Below are 19,570 nucleotides of genomic sequence, written 5' to 3'. Positions count from 1 at the left end.
CCAGAGAGCGAAAATGAGAAATCAAAGGAAAGAGAGGGTAAGGGAGACAAGGGAGAAGAGAGGCAGAAGGAGAAAAAGGGGAGAGGACGAACGCAGAAAGTCGAAGAGGGGATGGGAGAGCAACAAGGCAGCTGCATTGCTTTGATGTCGAGCGTTCTGTTGGGTTCGACTTTGGAGCAGACAATCCGGAAACCGAAAACGAGGTGAAAGTGAACACTCTCTCGCTACAGCAACAACCGTCTTTCCGATCTTTTCAGTGAGTTGGGAAGTAGGTGGGCGTACACCATGCCTTCGAGCAAGCCACAGAAGATAAAAGGCCTCTCACTCCTATGGCTTTCTCGGCGCGTCTTCCGCTCATGCTCTCTACACATTTTTTTCGCGTAGTCCTCTTCATCTCATTGTGTTTCGCTGTCATTCTTGCTTCACCGTTCCCCCTTCCTCGCTAGCACCTTTCCTACTTCTCCTCTCTCTGTGTGTCTTGCCGTTGTCTTCCGCCTCGCGTCTCCCTCGCCCCTGCTATCCGTCTGAGAGGTCGCCCTCTGTTTTTCCCTCTCTCTAACTCTAGGTCTATTCATTCTCCCCTCTCTGATTCCTTCTGCCTCTCTGCCGACTCCTCCATTGCTCTTTCTTCTTCTCTTCTCTCCGCTTCTCTTTCTCCCTCCTCTCCCACTGCGTCTCCCCCTCTTCCTGTTTGCTGCAGCTTTTTGCGTTTACTCATCTCAACTGCATTCGTTTTCTTTGTCTCCCTTGAGCCGTTTCGCGTCCACGAGCGTCTCTCCTGGGTTACCTTCCCTTCTGTCTTTCCAGTCGTGCCTTCGCTGCATCTGCGAGGAGCGCCCGGGAGAACTCGAGGGCAGCGGCGTCGTCCGCGGCTGCAAAAACCGCAAGCCAAGAAGGGAAGACTCAACAGCGCTACAGCCACAGGGACGGCATGGAAGTGAAGCGACCGGCATCCACATGCCGGAAGACGCGAAAGGTCTTCGCACCTCTGAACGAAACGGTGAAGAGGACTGGATTTGCCGGAAGAGACAACGGAGGAGCTTCCACGCTCGTTTCGCTCTTCAGCGACCTTCGCTTCTTGTCACACACAGTTGCATGGACAGATGAAGGGATTTACAGAGAGACATACCTCTACTTACTGATACAGACACATCGACCGACGCATCTGTTTGAGACTGACAGACAGATAAACGCGAATGTACATGTAGACAGAAATACAGATGTGTATGACCAAAGACAGATCCAAACGCATACAAAGGTAGGATACATATATATACGTATATAGAAATATATATGTATGTATTGACATCTAACTCCATGTACATAGATTCAGACATAGAGACATTGGTAACTCTATAGATAGAGATAAAGATCACTAGATCCAGAAAGCCACGGAGTGAGTGACCTGGTCAGAGGCGAGGGGTCACTCACGGAGGAAGATTGTTTGTGAATTTGGTTGAGGGAAACGATCGTCTTCTTCCCCTGACCGCTGCTCGGAGAGGCGGCGCAGGACGCCTGAGAACATTTGGGGTGGAGGGAGGGGACAGGAGAGGAGGCCTTGAGAAGAAGCGGTCCAGCTCTCTCTGCCGAGTCGCTGGCCAGAGCCTTCGAAGAGCTGCAGGCTCGTTCCTCTGGGCTCCACTGCCTCTGGGAGGCGCGGCCCCAACAGCGAGCCTGGCGGAAAGAGGCAGCTGAAGAGACAGCAGAAATGCACACGGGGAAAACGGAAAAGAAGCATGTATTGGATGACAAAAAAATCTGCATGCAATCCGTTTCCCGGTGGTGTTCCTCGTCTGTTGCGTTCCTCTTGTCCGTCCTGTGTTTCTCTTTCCAGTTTCCCTTTCTCTCTTTCTTCTTCTCTCTCGTTCTTCGTTCTTGCCGCCTGTCCTCCCGCCTTCCGCTCTCTTCTCTCCTTGCCTGATCCACCTGCCTAACCAGGCAGCTCGGTTGAGGTACGAGGGAATTCTTTTTCCGACAAGGCGCTTGCAGAGTTCGTCGCAGAAATGGTTGCAGTTTCTCTCGAGGATGTGGTAGTTTTCTCCGGCGAATTCCCTCCGAAGCGTTTCGATCTCCGCCGCGATCTGGGCGCGGTTCAACGGCGAGACTCCCATGTCCAGCGAGTAGACGAACACAGCGTCCTCCTCCTCGTCGACGCCGGAAGCTTCGCCAGACAGAGACACCCGCGCATGCGGTCCGTTGAGCACGGGGTCGAAGTCAGAGACAACTACTCCCGCGCCTTGAGCAAACGTATATTCGCATGCATCGATCTGGACGCCTGAAGAGAAACCGAACGACCGATGCGCAGACAATGCAATGCTGTCGCCACGCTCACTGACGCTGGCAGAAGTTTCAGCCAATGCCAACGGGTACAAAGAAGTGAAACGCATGCACAGGTGGAATTCGAGAAGGCGCAGAACGCCGGAAATGTGCCGAACTTACATCAAACAAGTGCGTCCTTGAGCCGCGCCGAGAGACAAAGAGAGGCGGACACAGAGCACGAAGCGGAGACAGAAGACGCGGAAGAAAGAGAAAGACAAAGAGCGAGAAAGAGCGAGACACGGGGAGAAAGAGAGAGAGAATGAGAAATCAGAGAAGACAGTAGCAGAAAAAGTAGCAAAGAGAGATACAGGGAACGAATGAGAAAAGGAAAGAAAAAGGAATGAAAGAAAAGGGGACGTTGTCGTCCACATATGAGTGACCGGCGGGGCATCCGCAAGTACAGGCACCTGTGACCCCCTCGACTTCTTGAAAAAACAGACCACGTAGTTGGCCGTTGAAGTCTAACAGGAAGGTTCTGGATGAAGACGCCACCGGAGACTGCCTCCCTGTCTTCAAAGATTCTTCACTCGACCGAGGAATCCGCCGATTCTAAAGTTGAGGACTGTTCTCCCCGCCCTGCAACGACCCCAGAAGCAGCTGTGCTCCCCGAGGGGACAGAGTACCGGATAGAGACGTCGAGATAACAGGCCAAGGGTGTAGACAGAGAGAAGAAACGAGTGGGCACGAGAGAAAAGAGGAAGAGAAAGCTGGAAAAGAAGAAGCGCGACGAGGGACAGAGAGATGAACAACAAGCGAAACATCAAGCGAGAGAAGAAGACCCGAGAGTCGGGAAAGCCGAAGAGAGAAGCCAAGCGAGAAGGTGCTAGAGATCAACAGAGACAACAAGGCGAGAGCAAGAGAGAGGAGATCGATGGAAGCCTGCGACAAGTAGCCACGGAGCGGCGAGAGAACGAGGAAGAATGGCCTCTGGAAAACATCAAACGAAGGGCTTCAGCATATCGTTAAAAAAACGGAGACGCAGGAGAACAGGCTCATTGTTCACTCGCTGCAAGGAAAGCGAATTCGTTACCTGTGTGATACGCAGCACAGCACCCGCAGAGAGGGGGAACCGACAAGGTGCCTGTAAGCCGGTAGACGTTGAGCCGAATCGGCGTCATGGTGTCGAGTTTGTTTCCAGGTCGATCTCGGATTTTCCTCTGAAACCTGAACTCAACGTCCCCCTTCTTTGCCAAGTCCTGATACGCCCTTGGAGTTTCCCCTCGCATGCAGTGTCTTGCTCCGACCTCGTCTTCTCCGAGACGGTTCTTGCAGCTGCTCTCCTTCCTTCCTCGACGAAACAGGAAATGAATGAAGCACGACTGGGGAAACTGTTGAAGCAGCTGGTCGAAGGGGCACTCCGCAGCGAAGAGAAGCAGCGATGCCCAGAAAACAAACACTAGACGAAACGAGAAACGGAGGCACGGACAAGTCCCGCATCACGGGAACCGAAAGGAAATGCAGCGCATCTCCACGAGGAAAGTGGTGTGGATCTCAGAGCGGCTAACCTGCTACGTCGCCCGGTGGAAACGACAGAGGCCTCAAAGTCTGCTGGAACTGTATCTCTGAAAAGGCAGACTCTCCTCTTTGTGGAGTCGACACGGGACAACAAGCGGCGGGAGGCAACGACTTTTCAGGAAACCGGCCAGCCAAGAATGGAACCGCCGATGTTCTTGAGTAAGGTGAAGAAAAGACACACGCGTCTGTGGTCGGTGAAGGCATTCAACTAACAGAAAGGGTGTTGCCGTCGAATCCGCGGTGAGAACAGAAGGGAGTCTCTGGCCTACGCAGTGAGGCGCTTGGAAGGATACCACGCCAACTTCTCGGATGAACGTCGACTTAATAGACCAGCCTGGTTCCACGAAAGCAAGATGTCTGATGAGATTGAGCGTGGACTGCCGATTGAAACAACGTGCTGTGACTCTAGAATAAGAAAGTTAGGCCGCCACACTGCTGGCGCGGCCTTAGGTAGGGCGAGCAAACCGGGACGAATCGAATTGGGACCGGTTAGGGCAAAAGCCACTAGAGCAGAGAAACAGGGAATTGCGGAAGGACAGAAATGCTGCGTCCAGGGCCTTGAGGGAAGTTAGAATGGGAGACCGAACAGTAACAGGCGTCGAACAAGCTCAGGTCGTTAGAGCGGGAACTCATCGGACGCCGCGCAAACAGCCAAGGTGGTTGCTCTCAAGAGCGGAAATGCCCCGTCCGCTTCGTGATTGGAACGTGACAACCGAGAGAGGAGGGATGTTCCTGCACGCGGAGAGGGTGCGAAACAATAAGATTAGAAGAACACGAGAAATCAACGGAAGACTGGGAGCTGAGGGCGATGCAGAGTCACCGCGAAAAGACTCGAAGCGCGTTCCGCTGCAATTGCATGCGCGCAGCGAGCCTGGCTCGTGTAGCTATCTCATGCATCCAAGGGTCATTTTTCGGATCTCAAGGATTATATGGTCTCCGTCTATTCGATTTGAGTTACGCCACTGTGAGTAGATAAGGTCGAATGGAACAGTATGCAGCTAAACGCTGCAAGTTTTGAACAAAGAAAACTTTTCTGAAACACAGGAGTCAAGCAGGCTCCAGAAAGGCGTAACAGCGGTTGGCGTCCGCGGAAGAAACAGAACTACTAATTTCAAGGATTCCTTGATGCGTGGTAACCTAAACGTGGTGTCAACGCCCTGCAACACATGCCTGGAGCGGAGCTGGGAGGGGGTGGATGGAGCCATGCGACCAGGGACGTGGTTACAATCGAGCAGAATCTTTCACGTCTGATGTTTGAAAAGTTGGAAGAAGAGAAACTTCTCAGCTGTGTGCCTCCAAAAGAGATGCTGTACCTAGATATTAAGGCACCTCAAGCAGGTGTAGTCTGCGGCATCGCAGGCTGTGTCAGGCCAGTTGCTGACTTTCGGCATTCACACAGAAAGTAGTAAGAAGGAATCGCGAAATAGCTTGCTCTGAGTGATACGAGCTTGAAAGTAAAAATTGCTTCATGGTGATTGCAAGTAGAATGACAGCACAGACAGTCGTCAAGCGTGCTAAAGTCCAGAATCGCAGATGAGGGCGTGCCTTTCAGAAAGCGTGCGCCGCTTTACCCCGTTTCATCCTTTCTACATTTGGTCAGAGGGAATGCAGTCAGCTGCCCAGAATACGAAGAAAATCAGGCGCAGATGTGTAGCTGAGACTGCGTATTTCTGCTTGCGACTAAGTGGATAGCTGCTGGAGTCCTTCCAAATGAACTTTCTAACGTCGGGACAAGAATAAACGACGGGAGATCGTTGAAAGGGTGAGAGATCTAGAACATCCGCTGTGTTGTGCTACGGCTGGTGAGGTGACATCGGTACACTCCTGTAGATTAGATCCGCGGACATGTCCAGTTCGCAGAAGAAAAGGCTGGATTACCCCATGTCCTTTAGGACAGTCATGAGTTGTGAACGCAGAGGTTCCCCGTTTTAGGTGTAGTAGTTTGGTGACTAAACCGAAATGTTGTGTTGCAGGAATACGTCTGCTCAATCCTGCTCATTGACTTGATCCTCAAGTTTGGTTGCACTTCGTGCAGCAAGATTCTGGCTCGGATAAGCCAGCCGAATAGGAAAGAGTGGAGCTGTCACACGTCGCCAGACAGAGACCTGCATCACCAGAACCCGGCATACCACCATCACCGTCTAACGCAATGAAAGAAACCTGTCATACACTAGATACAAATTTACCTTCTTGCAAACTCTCTCATGCTATTCACCGCATTTCTGTCTCACACAAGGTTCCTTTGCCTTTGTCAATTCCGTACCACCCTCAAGCGGCACCACCCTTGACTTACGCAGCGATATGTGAGTTGTGTGAAGATGAGAAGCCCACTCTGGTGGTCTCCTCCCCCCCCCCCCCCCATGGTGAACAGTTGACATCTGTTCTTTTGCGGCGCACTAGTCTTTCAGGCCCACAGGGCCTTTTATATAGGTGCCCTTCTGCTCCGCTTCTTGGGTTTTTCTTGCAGCTCTACAAGGATCGGTTCAGCAATGTGCACTGTCGGCTTGTGTTCGGTAACCATAGGGCCGGGCTTGGATTCGTAAACGACTGCAGGCGGACTCTTCTTGTTTTTGTTCCCTCCCTTTTTCTTCCCTCCTCGAGTTGCAGCTGCTTCTTCACTTTGCACAAACGCCAGAGCCCCTGGGACTGTGACAAGCTCTCCTGTTGAGGAGCTGACATGCATGGGTGTGCTGAATGCCGGGCTCGTCTCATGCGCTAGGAAGGGTGATTGAATTGCTTGCACCGCTGTGGCCATTGGGGGTAGCAGGTTCGTCTGAGTTGGTTCTGGCGACGAGATCACCCCGTGACCGAAAACGCCAAGAGGCGCCTCGTGAGCCGCACTCATCGGGAAAGTGCTGTGAATGGATTCATGCACTCCTGTGTCTGGCAGGCCGTGGATATCAGCAGGCTCTGTGAAGATATGCGATCCTTCATGTACAAAGCCATGACCACTGTGAGAGGAGCTTGCAGCGGGAAGGACACCGAGCAAAGGGCCAGACTCGTCGTGCAGCTGGGAACCCGGGAGGATGCCACTCTCAGCATCAAGGACGGTGCGTTCCATTTCGTGAGGACCGCGACTTTCGTGCATTAGATGCAAGTCTTGGTGGGACGCTGGTTCCATCAACCCGTTGTGTGAATGCGAAGGGTGCACAGTTTGAATGTGGCCGGATTCAGTAGAAGACGGAACGTCTGTAATTTGATCACCAGAATTTCCACTCAACAGCATTCCTTGTGTCACATTGGCACCCTCTACGTTGCCTGGCAACAGCGAGAGCCCTGAGGAAGGCGAGACGGTGCCTTGCTGATCGCTTGAACTTGTGTCAACTATCGCAGGAGAGAGGACACTGTGTGGCGCCACCTCAGAGGTGCCTAAGGAAGCCGCGTCTAAAGGACCCATAGATGGCTCATAAGCTCTCTCAGACACTTCTGCAGGCTCCAGAGCTGATGGTTCCGAGCCGACGATAATGGAAGGCGAGTTGGCTGTCATCATGGTTTCGTGGATCTCTTCCAGTTCGTCCATGTCCGCTATATCAGCCATAGTTTGTTCAGAAGTCGGAGTCACCGTGTTAGTAGACTCAAGAAGTGCAGGAGACATGACGACTTGTTCGTCGTGCTCGCCGTTATATTGTTGCTTCTGTGCTTCCCCTTCTGGCCCAGACTTTGCAGAGGTCCCCTTCAGTGAGTCAACCTCTTTCCGGATGTGCATCTCTTTGTTCAGCATTCCCTCTCCTCCCTCACCCAACAAACCCTCATGGTGTTGTTCACCTTTCATTTCGGCAACAGTGTCCGCGCCTCCTGCGCGATCCCCTTCGCTGTCGGCATGGGCAGCGTCTTTTTCTTCCGCTCTACTATGGAGGACTCCAGTGCCTTCAGGATTCATTTCTGAGTGTTCGCTGTCTGTGTCACGTTTTAGTTGTTCCTCATGACCGACTTTCCCCAGGTAATATTCTTCTTCATCTGTCGGCTTGCGTGCGTGAGGCAACGATGCCGAGAGGGAACCCTCTGGCGTCGCCGTGGCCGTTGCCTCATCGACGGCGTTGCTCTCCGATTTTGATGGCAGTGACATCTCAGTTGCCTCGAGTCGTGTGGATGTTTCAGCCATGGTACTGGTGACTTGTCCTTGATCGTTTTTCACCAGCGAGTCGAGCTCCTCACTGGCAACATCCATTTGACTATCATTTCCATTACCTGCACTTCCTGTCTGAGAAGTGAGGGGCTGAAACTCCGTGACTTCTTCACGATCTGTAAGGCTCCCATTGTTTAGTAGCACTCCAAGCTGGCCATCCAACGATTCTGTATGCGGCGCCGGCACTTCCCAGATGGCCGAGAAATTTCTATTGTCTTCAGACTGCCCTTCCGTTTCATCATCCGCTGGCAGTTGCATGGCCATCAGTCCAGTACTATTCTCGACTACAGCGTCGTCGCCGAGATAGTTTCCTTCGGGCAACACACCGGAATAGCTAATTGGACTCGGGATAGGAGAGAGAAATATTGCCTGCTGTTGCCGTGCCTGGGCTTGCTCTTCAGTCCTGGAGTCGAGAAAAGGTGAAGCATCTGTTTCTGTTCTGTGTGCCGCACCTCGGAGACTTGTCGTCACTCTTGCAGCCTGAAAAATAACGAAAATAGAAAGAACAGATGTACCTTAGAAATGCCAGTGAGATGCCACATTTTGAATTCCGGATAACAATGGACTTACTACCACGTTCCGAACCACTGGAAGAGTGGCAGTTCATGGCGTTGCGCAGACACCACTTGCAACCACGAGTCAGGCAGCTGCCGCCTGGGCGCCGAAGCGTTTCTTCAGCTGGTAGTTTGTCTATTGGTCCTGGTACCATGTAAACTTGACAGCGAATGAGGTTGTGCCACGGGACCGAGTTGAGAGGCGGGACAGTTAGCCGTCGAACAGGTTTCGAGCCAATATAAAAAACAAACGTTCAAAACCACACCCGTGGCATCTCCTTACGTGTGTGGGGGCAGGCGTCGTTAATACAACGCACTGCCCGACGACGGCAAAGCCCAGCAACTTCAGAAAAGTATGCGAACGCATATTTCCGAGTTCATCGATAGTGCAACGCACAACGGAAAGGGTAAAGATTGAGGGGCCTCCGCCTATCAATATGTTCAAAAAGATGTTTTGCGTATCGTGACCGATGTCCGTAGCCTGCGGATCATCTACGTAAGCTGACGAATCCTTGTGTGTCAGGAAAAGCAAGACCGTATTCTGGAAGCAGCCGAATTGACAAAAACCTGCACTGGGAAGCCCTGTCTTCAATTAAAAGAGTCTGCTTTCGCTTCCAGGCAAATTACGGTTGTAAAGCAGATGATCGCATTGTTGGACGCGAGTCTGCCAAGCTGGCGCAAGGTCCGGGGCGGCGCCAAAAGGTGTGTGTGTCCGTTCTGAAGCCAGCACTGATTTTTTGTGCGTGGGAGATGGGAGAGGAATAGTGAATTCACAGTGGATCCTATGTGAAGCAAATGGATACGGTAGCCGTAACGCGCTTGGAAAACCTTCAGGTCGATACTTAACGTCGATTAATATTCCCACGATGCATTTCACAGAAGTAACGCGTTTGCAAACATACACGCAGAGGAATCAAAACGCTTCACGAACTGAAGTCTAGGGAACCCAATTGGCTTAAACCTGTCAGAAACCACACGAATTGCCACGGGCAACCTTTTGACTATTCGTATCTCGATTTCGTCTAGAGCCGCCAGTGCAGTCACTTTCACTGCAACTAAAACGCCCAGGGGTGACACAAGACTATGCTCTTCATTATGTCCGCTTGCGTCTGAAATTGAGCGATATGGAATTCAATTCGTGTAGATTTTATGTTGTTGCGAATGAATACAAAGCTGTGGCAACATTCTTTCGGAATTAACATGCCTTCAGTCGTGCAGCCGAGGGGGGAACGAGAACTGGTACTGATTACAAGCCACAAACACGAGTCTCTGCTTCGTTTAACTCGTGTTGTGTTAATGGAAACACGCGCGCGACAGTGTCTCTGTGGAAGACCATGTGTCAGTTTCTGTTTCCGCCATGAGCACTGCGAGCAAACTCGATGATATATCAATGTTCAGCGGGCACACAGTTGCCCGCTAGCCGCAACCGTAATGCAGCCGTCTTGTAGTGACGGCTACTCACATGCGTTTCCATCAAATCACGTAGATCCAATCGTACTCGTGAGCTGCGTTTCCTCCGCCTCTCTCATCCCTAGGCTTTTACCATCAGATTCTAACTGCAGAATCCTCCTCACGCAAATACTTCGTGAATCTTTCTAGTCCCTGTAGAGATCAACGAGGGGTGCCTGGGTGCGTCAGTCCCCTGGAGACTGTTGCTTCTGCGTGTGCGTCAAAGAGGTGACCGCCTGCGCCTCAGTCTTTAAAGTTGACCACAAAGCTATCTATACCGATGACTACCTCCAGCAGGAAAACCATCTCCATGGTTTTTGGGGATTCACTGTGGAGTCCAGACTGCGCACTCTCCATGGGTGTGCACACTCGTGGATTGAGAAAGTTTGTTAGGGCGACAGAGGTTTTTCTCCTGAACTTTTTCCTGGTTCTAGTCTTGCTTAGGAAGTGTACGGATGCGCATAGCACAAAGCCGCCCGACTTGCGAGTGCCCGTGCCACATTTCGACATAGAAGTGGTTTCAAATGATGTCTCAAACGGATCGCACGCAGCGACACTCGGACAAAGAAGCCTTCCCAATGCCGTCGCGTCCTTCCCTACATATCAAGCGCGTCGCCTACAATGGGAAGAAGCACAGCCAGTTACGGCAGAGGAGGAGAAAGCCCTTTCACTTCTGTGGAGACCCCCACAGGGTGCGAGCTCAGATGAGGCTCCCATCATCGTAGAACCCCTCTCAACGCCTGTGACACAGGAAGGGGAACAGAAGACTCCCTTGCAGAGCCTTCAGGGAAGCAGACCTCTACTGGAGGGAAAGCCTGAATCTGCTCTACAACAGGTTGAGGGCGATACACTGGGACACCCCAAGGAGCCGAGGTACCGTGCCGTTGGAGTCGCGTTCGGCGACTACGAACTCGCACAGGAATTCAAACCAGAGGAGAACGAGGAGACTTCATTGGACATTGTGCAGCCAGGGGATGAACGGAGACGAAGCACTACAACCACAACCACTGTAGAGCCTCTTCGGTTCCATCAATGCGCAGACGCTACATCGAGAGGTTATTCAATGCCATTTGTTTGTTGCACAGTCAGGAGCGGCGACTTCTTCGATCCTCGGACCTGGCACTGCGGAAGAGTGCCAACCAACCTCGACGCCGTTTTCATCCGTCATTTTGTGCGTCTGCCAGCGGGGAACACGGCCTCTGTTCGTTTACGGGCATTGTGGATCATCAAGAGCATGGAACCGCATCTTAAGTCGAGCGCGGGTGTGCTACGAAGTGGTGAATTTCCCCACGGGAAATGCCGCACAGACGCGAACGAGTATGTCCCACCTTCAGCGACGGAGCTCCGTACCATGCGAGAAACATTTCGAGACCTCATTCATCAAACCCCTTCGCAAGCTTCCGTTTCTGACATTTGCAGCAGCATGAGGCATCCACCTTTCGAACAGGAGTCAGACTTCGCCGCCAATGCTGTGACGCTGGTAATAATAGAGGATCCTCAAGCTGGCGTGCTATCCGAACCTGCCAAGGCAATCGCGCTGACGGGCGTGCAAAAAGAAGGGGCAGACTTACTCGGTGAAGACGGAGCGGCTGGAACTGACATGCAAGGCACTATTCAGAGTCGGGAGATCCCAGTTTTCAACAACATACCTAGCACAGGAGGCAGCGCGTCTCGTACAGCTGATAGACCTCTTCAGTCACGTACTTCTGCCTCGGCTCCTCGAGAGACGGGTACCACAGGAACAACCGTCAGGGAGGAGCCGACGAGTGAAACAGCCAATTCTTCACCATCTCCCTTGATTCCTTTTGGTTTTGGGCGAGCGCCACAACCCCCTACTGAAATGGCCCTCTCTCGACTGCCGGCACCTACAAGCCCTTTACCTGTAATGGGAAGGCCACGAGTTCTGGGTGAATATCGAAACGGCCTTCATCGCCTACAAAGTTTCGCGGAACCGCTTACTCTTCGAGGGCCGGCGACCTTGCGGGTGGAGAATGGTGGTGCTTTGCTTTTCCTCTCAAAGTGAGTGTCTGTGGAGCCTAACAGCCAGGATTCATCTTTCGGTGTCGCAGTAGCATGACCCTCTTTGGCGGTGCACGCTACACTATAGAACTGTCTGCTGTCACAGAGAGGGATCGCTACCATAAAGCAGTCTTCAGTGAAGTAAGCTGTTTTGATCTAGCACAGAATAAGGGAACGCCTTGGTCTCCTTACGCGTGCTTGCTGTACTATGTGGGAATCCTGCTCAGCGCGGCGCTGATCACCAACGCTCACCTTCGCAACGACGGGACATTCTTTATCGGGGAGTCCGTCGCTTCTGACTGTCTCACCGAAGCACTTCGAAGCGGAGAACGCGAGAAACAGGCTTTATGCAGAATCCCTTCCCTTATCACCAGTGGATCGCTTCTCGCTCGCGAACCTATTCATGTTCACTGGCTGCAGCTATCCCAGCGGTTGGGCCCGCACCACCCTGAAGACGTCGTGTGGTTTGGAAAAGTCGGTTATCCTCCGGGGCTTCCGGGAGATTCCTCAAGCACGCTGACATTCTTTGGACACAACGAAGTCGCGAGAATCCTTCCTGGCTTCAGCTTCTCGTTCAGGTACGATAGAAACTGTCATCACAGGCGTTGTCAAGCTCACCTGGTAGGCGGAGCGGAATCGAAGGTCACACCCCAGTCAGACGCGGATGACTAAAGGCGAGCGATGCCGTCTAAAATACAGCTTTCTGCTTTTTCATCTTCTCCGTATGCTTCGATTTTCAGAAGAATAGGCTTACCGCCTTTCCCTGCACCACCCAGGAGACCTACCAAGACCACTCTTTTGATCAAGAACTCGGCAGCGTCCATAGATCTGATGATTTATGTTGACGTATTTGATGACGACGGCTTCATCGACTGTTGTGAAAGTAAGCAATGCGTTCATGCCATCTTCCGTCTGGACGTATTTCTGTCGCCCTAATATTCCGATGCCTTGAACTGCTCACACACATGCTGCAGGGTTCTACGACAGGAACGTCGCGGTCTTCGAGATTGCCGGTGTGAACGTCAAATTTGGGCTATTCTCTACTTTGCGGAAGGATGTGGGGGATGACTCAAAGATCTCCGAACAAATTGTTATTCGTGCAAACAGAATAACAACTGAGGAGGTCTTTTCAGGCGTCCCAGCCGTTATTGCTAGGGAGGACGCCATCATGGTAAGATGGATCAAGGCGAACTAGAGATCTGGCCAGTCCGCACGGGGACGCCCAGAAAACTACGTAAACAAGCTCAAGGTTATGGTGTACCGCGCCTTTGTTTTGAATTAGAAATCTAAAACGTGATTCTGTCGAAAACAATATGTTTTTGATGATGCAGGCACAGTTTTTGACACGGAAGACGATTGATTTTAACATAGACTTGGGCAGGCACATGGCGATAAAGCGCTGTTCCGATATGCTGAAAGGAGATCGGAGCGCTCGATCACCTGTGTTAGCCAGCTGCGTCCGATTTAAATATCATAGACAAGATTTTGTGTTCTAGGCAGTATGAAACAACGTATGTTTTACCACACTTCTTGAGTTGATTAATCATGTAGTTACCAACATGACGACGTTTGCTGCTAAGGTCAAACTGTGAAGACGGTCGAAGCTCGTGCCTTTCTGTGGACTTGAACGAATTTCGAATCTTCTTTCTCCGGTATATGCCCTGTGTGAAACAGACAAACTCAGAAACGGTGGCGAAGCAGGCTGGGACAGCCAGAGACATTGTGTATTTCCAGTGCCTGGACGAGTGCCGCGTCAGCAACCAGATCTTCAAGAACACAAAAGGGTACAAATATGTCCAGGTGACTCGCGAGCTCCCTCCTAACAGAAACATGTCTTGAAGAAAACGGAGCGAAATGTCGTTGCCGCCCCTGACCTAGAAGCTTGTGGCTGTTGACCACTCTGTAGTCTGTGTGATTCGGTTCCTTTGCATGCATGCAACGTTGGCAACAAATTCAACTTCCTTGTCCGTTGCCACCGTGGGTTCGTTCACGGCGTGTTTAGATGGTTCAGTGAAATACCAGAGGTGACGCAGTGTAATTTGTTTCCCCGTCCGCAGTGGCGTGTCATTCTCGTGGTGAAACAATATCTCAACAGACCCATTTCCCGTTATCGCGAGCAACTGCAATGCACATCTGCATGCATGGCAATCTTCTAAGGACGGAACATCGCGGTCATCGAAGCCCCCAATGTCGTTCTAGTCGCATTTCATGCAACACCACAAAGCGAAGCGTCTCAGAAACTTGTTAGAAAAGCGGGACTGTATCCTGAACAGAGGACCGCCCTATGGCTCCGTCGTCATTGTCCAGCTTTCAAGTCGTAATGAACAGCTAGACCGTCTCCAAGGAATCTCCAACAAGAGATCTCGAAGAAAGTTGCACGTTGAGGTGCTTGACACCTATTTTTTGTCAAGAAACTCGGAGGATGTAGCAGAGCAGATCGAAACCGGTCTTCCGGATTAACGCCGTGGGGTCTTCCGCATTGGTCTTGTTTGACACTATTCAGCGCATGTGTATCAGATGTCAAGGCATGCCGGCGGCCACGCAGAGCCTTCATGTCCTTTTTTTTTCTTTATTCCTCTACTCCATTTGCCAGCCAGAAACGTTTTTACTCGGCGCCGTTACGGCCCGTGTCGGCCCCGTTGACTTTGGTGCTGGCAATGGCTTCGAGTGTCTCAGTCTTCCCTCCACGAGCAGTCCGGTCATTGCTCCGGCACTGAGATTGTTGCCCATCTTAAAACCCACCCTCGTCAGAAGGCTGCATTGGGAGAGGTTCCGTGCATTTCCGAATTGCGCAACCTTTTCTGTCCCCACGGCTCTATCGTTTCTCGCCCCTACACCATTTCTGCTCGCAAGTCACATTCCGAACATGCGAAAGACTTTTGCCACACTTAATGGGTCCCGTGGTACAATTCTTTCCGACGCGCAAGCAGGGTTGCAGTCACACTCCCGTCGCCACTGTACCACGGGGATTTTATCTGAGACACCTGCGCCGAGTTTGTCTTTCCAGGCGTCGGACAGGAAGAAAGCCGCAAACACCGAGCGGTCTGAGGATCTCGTTTTCTGGCGGAGCGAAATGCCGAAACGTCGGATGACATTCCTTCCTCTTTCGTCTCCAGCACGCCTCGGCGGCTGCTGCTGCGCCCGGCATCTCGCCATGGGGAAAGTTGTGGGGTTTCCCCTCGGCGCATTGCCTGCCGTCAGAAGCAGTGTTTGCATGCATGCGTTGAGGACGCACGTGTCACAGAAGCACCGCGATTCTCCAGTCTCCGAGAATTCGTTTTCGTCGGAGCCGTCTGCGGCACCGATGACTGCCGGTCCGATCTCAAGCGTTCCTTGGCTGCATGGCTGGTCACGTACACTCCAAGGTGGACACTCGAGCAGAGCGGCAGATTCTCTCACGTTGAATTCTTCTACAAAGGGCTTACATTGCCTCACCCATTCCAGGATGCGTCCATATGCATCTTCTGTTCAAAGCAGTGGGCGATGTCCCTCTCCGTATTCTCGCCATTCACCAGCAGGAGGCTCGTGTCTGTCGTTCGCTGTGTCTCGTGCGCATGCGTCGACCGCGACAAGGACCTCGGAATGCGCGCTAGCAGCCTCCCTGCCTCGGGACCCGCTACCAGAGTCTTCTGCTTCCTCTTGGTCGTCGTATTCTTCCTCGTCTCCCAGTCCGTCTCCTTCTTCGCCTTCTGTCTCCGCCGGCTGTTCTTCATGCCTCTCGCCGTGTCACCTGCGTCTTCCCCTAGAGCCATCCGCGCCGGAGAGCGAGACTGTACAGGTTGACAAAGACGGAGAGACACAGAGACCTCTTGTGACTCCTCGCATGCACGCGCGGATGGAGAAACAAGGCTACAAAGTCGTTGGGACCCACTCAGCTGTCAAGCTTTGCCGGTACACCTTTCTTGTTTCGTTCGTGTTATGCCGCAATGGTTCCGCAGTTGCTTGGCTCCCCGCAGCTCCTCCGTTTTAGTGCGTACCAGACCGCTACCTTATTTAGCTATGTGACCCTGCTTGAAGGCATGCGCTCATTTTTTGTAACGCTTCGGTAGCTGCGTCACTGCTGTTTTATTTTGAGAGACGTCATTCTCCTTCACGTCAGCACTGTTTTTTTTTGCACTGTTCTGTTTCCGCGCAACGTCAACGTCGAAACTGGCACCAGCGCGTCCGCAGTTTAGGTTTATTGGAGTTTGCGAGCTGCGTCACCGGAACAGTTCATGCCAATTGTATTCCTCCATTGCCCAGGTGGACGAAAAAGCAGTTGCAAGGCCTAGGCGGGTGCTACAAGCATACCTTCTACGGCATTGAGAGTCACCGCTGCATGGAGGCGACCACAAGCATTGCGTGCAGCAACAGGTGCATTTTCTGTTGGAGGCACCACACCCATCCTGCTAGTAAAACATTCAGGTGAGGAGGCCCTGGTTCTCTGTGTGTGCGCCGCGTTTCTTTCTGACGCCAGTGTGTGTGCTCAGGTCTCCTTTTAGCGCCTGAAGAGAACCACGCGTTCGACAAGCGTGACGGTTCATTCATCAGACGTAGCGGCTTCCTGCAATGGCTCGTCGTCATGGGAGTTTCTGCAAGGCGCTAGAGAAGGCAGCGCCTGCTTGCGACGCATTCTCCCTGGAATGTGGCTTCAGAAAGAGTTGAACCGAGAGCAAACGGTTTCTGGCCAGCTCCGGTCAGAGCCTAGAGCGTTTCTCAGTTTTATGTGCTTGGGTCCTTTCAATGGTGCTATCTTATCTTCAGCTGGCAAGTCGACCCCCCGGAGTTCGTTCTGAAGCATGCGCTTGAAGCACATTGGTCTCTGATCAAACCCTTGCGAGGCGTTCACTGGGTCACTCCTGAAGCATTTGCAGAAGCCAAGGAACCTCGACATTGTGCGCTCTCTCTCATAGGCGAGGCACTTATGTACCCGCGTATTAACGAGTTCATAGGTGAGTTGTCTCTGACGAAATGCTCTACAGGGACTGTTCTGTACATTTTCCGATGCCGTTGCGAGGCACTAAGACAGCAGATACTGAAACACAAACCGTTGTGAGGGATCGTTCGGTTCAATCCGATTTATCGTTTGGTCTCATACGTGGTGGGAGATCACTGAATCACACGGGCTTGTCGCGTCGTGTCAACTTTCTCGCAGACTTGCTGCATGCAAAGGGGATCAGCTCCTTCCTCGTTATGAACGGCCAACACCCGGACCGCCTTGCCGACCTCACCACGGTGACGCAACTCTACGTCAGCGTAGACGCACCGAACAAGGTGATCTTCCACTCTCGACGCAAAAGAGAGGCAATCTGCCTCAATTGAGGTCTACACTATTATGTGCGCGGGTGTTGTGAGTGTGTGCCACTGACGACCAGCCCGCGTTGGAGACGGGTGAACAGCTACGTGCATCTGAATTTCCGAAAATCTTTTGGACTCACCGGTGGTAGTGTTACGTTCTATAAAGACTCGGTATAACTCAAATAACACTGCAACCTAGGTCACTGTCACGCAAGAACGACTCGCAGGTGGTGTACTGCGGCCCGAAGCCGAGGGCTGGTCACCTGCTAGTTCCTGAGGAAGAACCGGATGTCAAGGACGCAGAAACGTGCTGTGGACCTATGTCGAAGTATCGCTGCGCTCACAGTCCAAGCTGTAAGCTGACCACATTGGAGGCGACTTCCCACTGAACTGTTCCGCCCCTTTGTTCGCTGGTTCCGTACAGAAGGATTTAAAAGCAATTGACCGGCCTCTGTTTACGGACTACTGGGAACGTCTGCTGGCATCTCTGGAGATTCTTCGAGAAAAACGAGAACGGACAGTTCTTCGCATGACGCTGATCAAAAGTGTGAATGACGCCGATCTTGAGGTAATGACTTTTTTCTACATGTTGTGCTGGTGCCCGGCCTTAAAGATCAGGATACCACCGGTGTTGCGGTCTGTGACGCGTCCAGAGGATGTTGCACCAACGATTGATATATGCGGTCGTTCTGTGTGTCGTTTCTATTTTCGTGCAGGGCTATGCGCGCCTGGTTGAGTTGGGGCGGCCTAACTTCATAGAAATCAAAGGAGTGACTTTCGCTGGACACAGCCCGAACTTTAAGCTCTCACTTGGCAACACGCCCCACATGCAGGAAACATTAGAGTTCTCCCGAAAGCTGCTGAGGGTTTTGAACGCGCACGATACGACTAGTGCAGCCAGCTTGGAACGGCTCGGGAGCAGTGATTATGCGATGCCGATGTATAGACTCGCTAGCATCCACGAGCACACGAATGCTGTCCTTCTGGCAGACGCGCGCCTCTTCCTCTTGCCTCCGGAGATACCGACAGGCTCGGAAACAAATCACAAGTCACGCTCACACGTAACTTCTGAGGACCACGACCGAAGCGGCGGTTCAAAGGGTAACCCTGCCGGAATGGAATTCGAAAATGGGGCGTGTGAGGAAAGAGATGGCGGAAGCCCTACAGCAGAGCCGGATGGTCCACCAGACAGCAGAGATAGTATGCGATGGCACACGCATATCGATTTCAAGAAATTTTTCGAACTGAACAAGGAAGACCGACACGCACGAAACTACCGCAGCGAAACGCCATCGTGGGCTCTTCCTGACGCTCCTCTTCGCGGTTTCGATCCTCGGTTTGATGTACACAAATATGTCAAACAAATCGCCGGCCGACCACATAGTCTCCCAGAAGTTCAAAAGCAAGACGCCGTGTTTCCGGACACAGGCACTCATGCTCAGACGCAGCCGAAGTGCAACTAAGGTGTTCAACACGTAGGCGACCAAGTACAACGAGACTGAGAACGACCGGTTGTAGAGGAGGATGCGGATTGTAGTAAAGCATAGCTACGTCACAGATTGTGTGGCGGTAGTGTCATTTCTAACGCTGGTGTTTCGTTTCCCTAATGCAAAAGGCAAATTGCTGTGTTGACTCTGAAACTGCGGCGACACGCGGCGGGTCTTCCAGTGGCACTTTAAGAACCAAGCATTGACCAGAATCGAGACGTTGGGGCGTGAAGAAACTAGATAGTCTCGTCAGCATGCTAATGTATCCGGTGATGCTCTGTTGCGCGGGTGGTTTCTCCTGTGTGATGCATCTGACGTCACAGGAATTAAGTTGTCTGGACCCTTCTGGTGGGCGTGCCGTACGTATGCAAAGCGGCACCCGTGGACGGTGGACACATGTCGTTAAAAGTGTTAATGGACTCAGGACTCTCCGCCGCGTTAGTTGTGAATGCTGGTTTTTTCATCTCAAACTGGTCCCCGTTGTGCCGTTGTGTCTGCCAAATCAACCGTTGTCGGTCACATCCCATGGCTAGGTCCCTCACCTGAAGTGGAAGCCCAAGTACACTTCAGCTGGGCTACACAGTAACACGCTAAGAGCAGTATCTGTAGCATGCTGTGTCTTTGGTGAATGTTTAACCAAACCAGAGACCCCTGCTAGCGAAAATACAGGTTGTCCCTTTCTTACGTTTGGTCTGTAAGAACTGAGAAGGCACCTCAAATTGATGCGCTCACTGACCGCGTAGTGGGCAATGACTCCATGGCGTGAGTGGGAATTGGTGCAGCCATGGCTGGGCGTAACTGTGTGGAGTGTTCTAGCAATTTGG

The 19,570-nt window shown here is 52.2% G+C and overlaps 4 protein-coding genes across 4 annotated transcripts; 2 read left to right on the top strand and 2 right to left on the bottom strand.

Moving 5' to 3' along the window:
• Window positions 1–128: 128 nt before the first annotated feature.
• Window positions 129–4,580, bottom strand: TGME49_315980 (EREBP-4 family protein). The gene is made up of 4 exons (XM_002364735.2): window positions 3,350–4,580; window positions 1,918–2,275; window positions 1,432–1,691; window positions 129–872 (listed from the first exon to the last, which is right to left on the bottom strand). The coding sequence occupies exons 1-4, from the start codon at window positions 3,543–3,545 to the stop codon at window positions 784–786; spliced, it is 903 nt and encodes a 300-aa protein (XP_002364776.2). The 5' UTR covers window positions 3,546–4,580; the 3' UTR covers window positions 129–783.
• A 1,479-nt stretch (window positions 4,581–6,059) lies between these two features.
• On the bottom strand, window positions 6,060–8,408 carry TGME49_315970 (hypothetical protein). Its single transcript, XM_002364734.2, has one exon. The coding sequence runs from the start codon at window positions 8,222–8,224 to the stop codon at window positions 6,257–6,259; it is 1,968 nt and encodes a 655-aa protein (XP_002364775.1). The 5' UTR covers window positions 8,225–8,408; the 3' UTR covers window positions 6,060–6,256.
• A 1,566-nt stretch (window positions 8,409–9,974) lies between these two features.
• TGME49_315962 (hypothetical protein) lies at window positions 9,975–13,177 on the top strand (the record flags this gene model as incomplete). The annotated part of the gene is made up of 4 exons (XM_018782892.1): window positions 9,975–11,982; window positions 12,210–12,560; window positions 12,723–12,865; window positions 12,957–13,177. The coding sequence occupies exons 1-4, from the start codon at window positions 10,244–10,246 to the stop codon at window positions 13,175–13,177; spliced, it is 2,454 nt and encodes an 817-aa protein (XP_018635302.1). The 5' UTR covers window positions 9,975–10,243.
• An 851-nt stretch (window positions 13,178–14,028) lies between these two features.
• Window positions 14,029–19,343, top strand: TGME49_315958 (radical SAM domain-containing protein). The gene is made up of 6 exons (XM_002364733.2): window positions 14,029–15,873; window positions 16,225–16,386; window positions 16,726–16,913; window positions 17,117–17,235; window positions 17,684–17,827; window positions 17,976–19,343. Exons 1-6 carry the CDS (start codon window positions 14,489–14,491, stop codon window positions 18,720–18,722), a joined length of 2,745 nt encoding a protein of 914 aa, XP_002364774.2. The 5' UTR covers window positions 14,029–14,488; the 3' UTR covers window positions 18,723–19,343.
• The last annotated feature ends 227 nt before the right edge of the window (window positions 19,344–19,570 follow it).

Source organism: Toxoplasma gondii, chromosome XI (assembly GCF_000006565.2).
Source record: "Toxoplasma gondii ME49 chromosome XI, whole genome shotgun sequence".
In the NCBI taxonomy this organism is placed as follows: domain Eukaryota; phylum Apicomplexa; class Conoidasida; order Eucoccidiorida; family Sarcocystidae; genus Toxoplasma; species Toxoplasma gondii.
The sequence above is the reverse complement of the archived record's forward strand: the minus strand, read 5'-3'. Positions and strand labels throughout refer to the sequence as shown.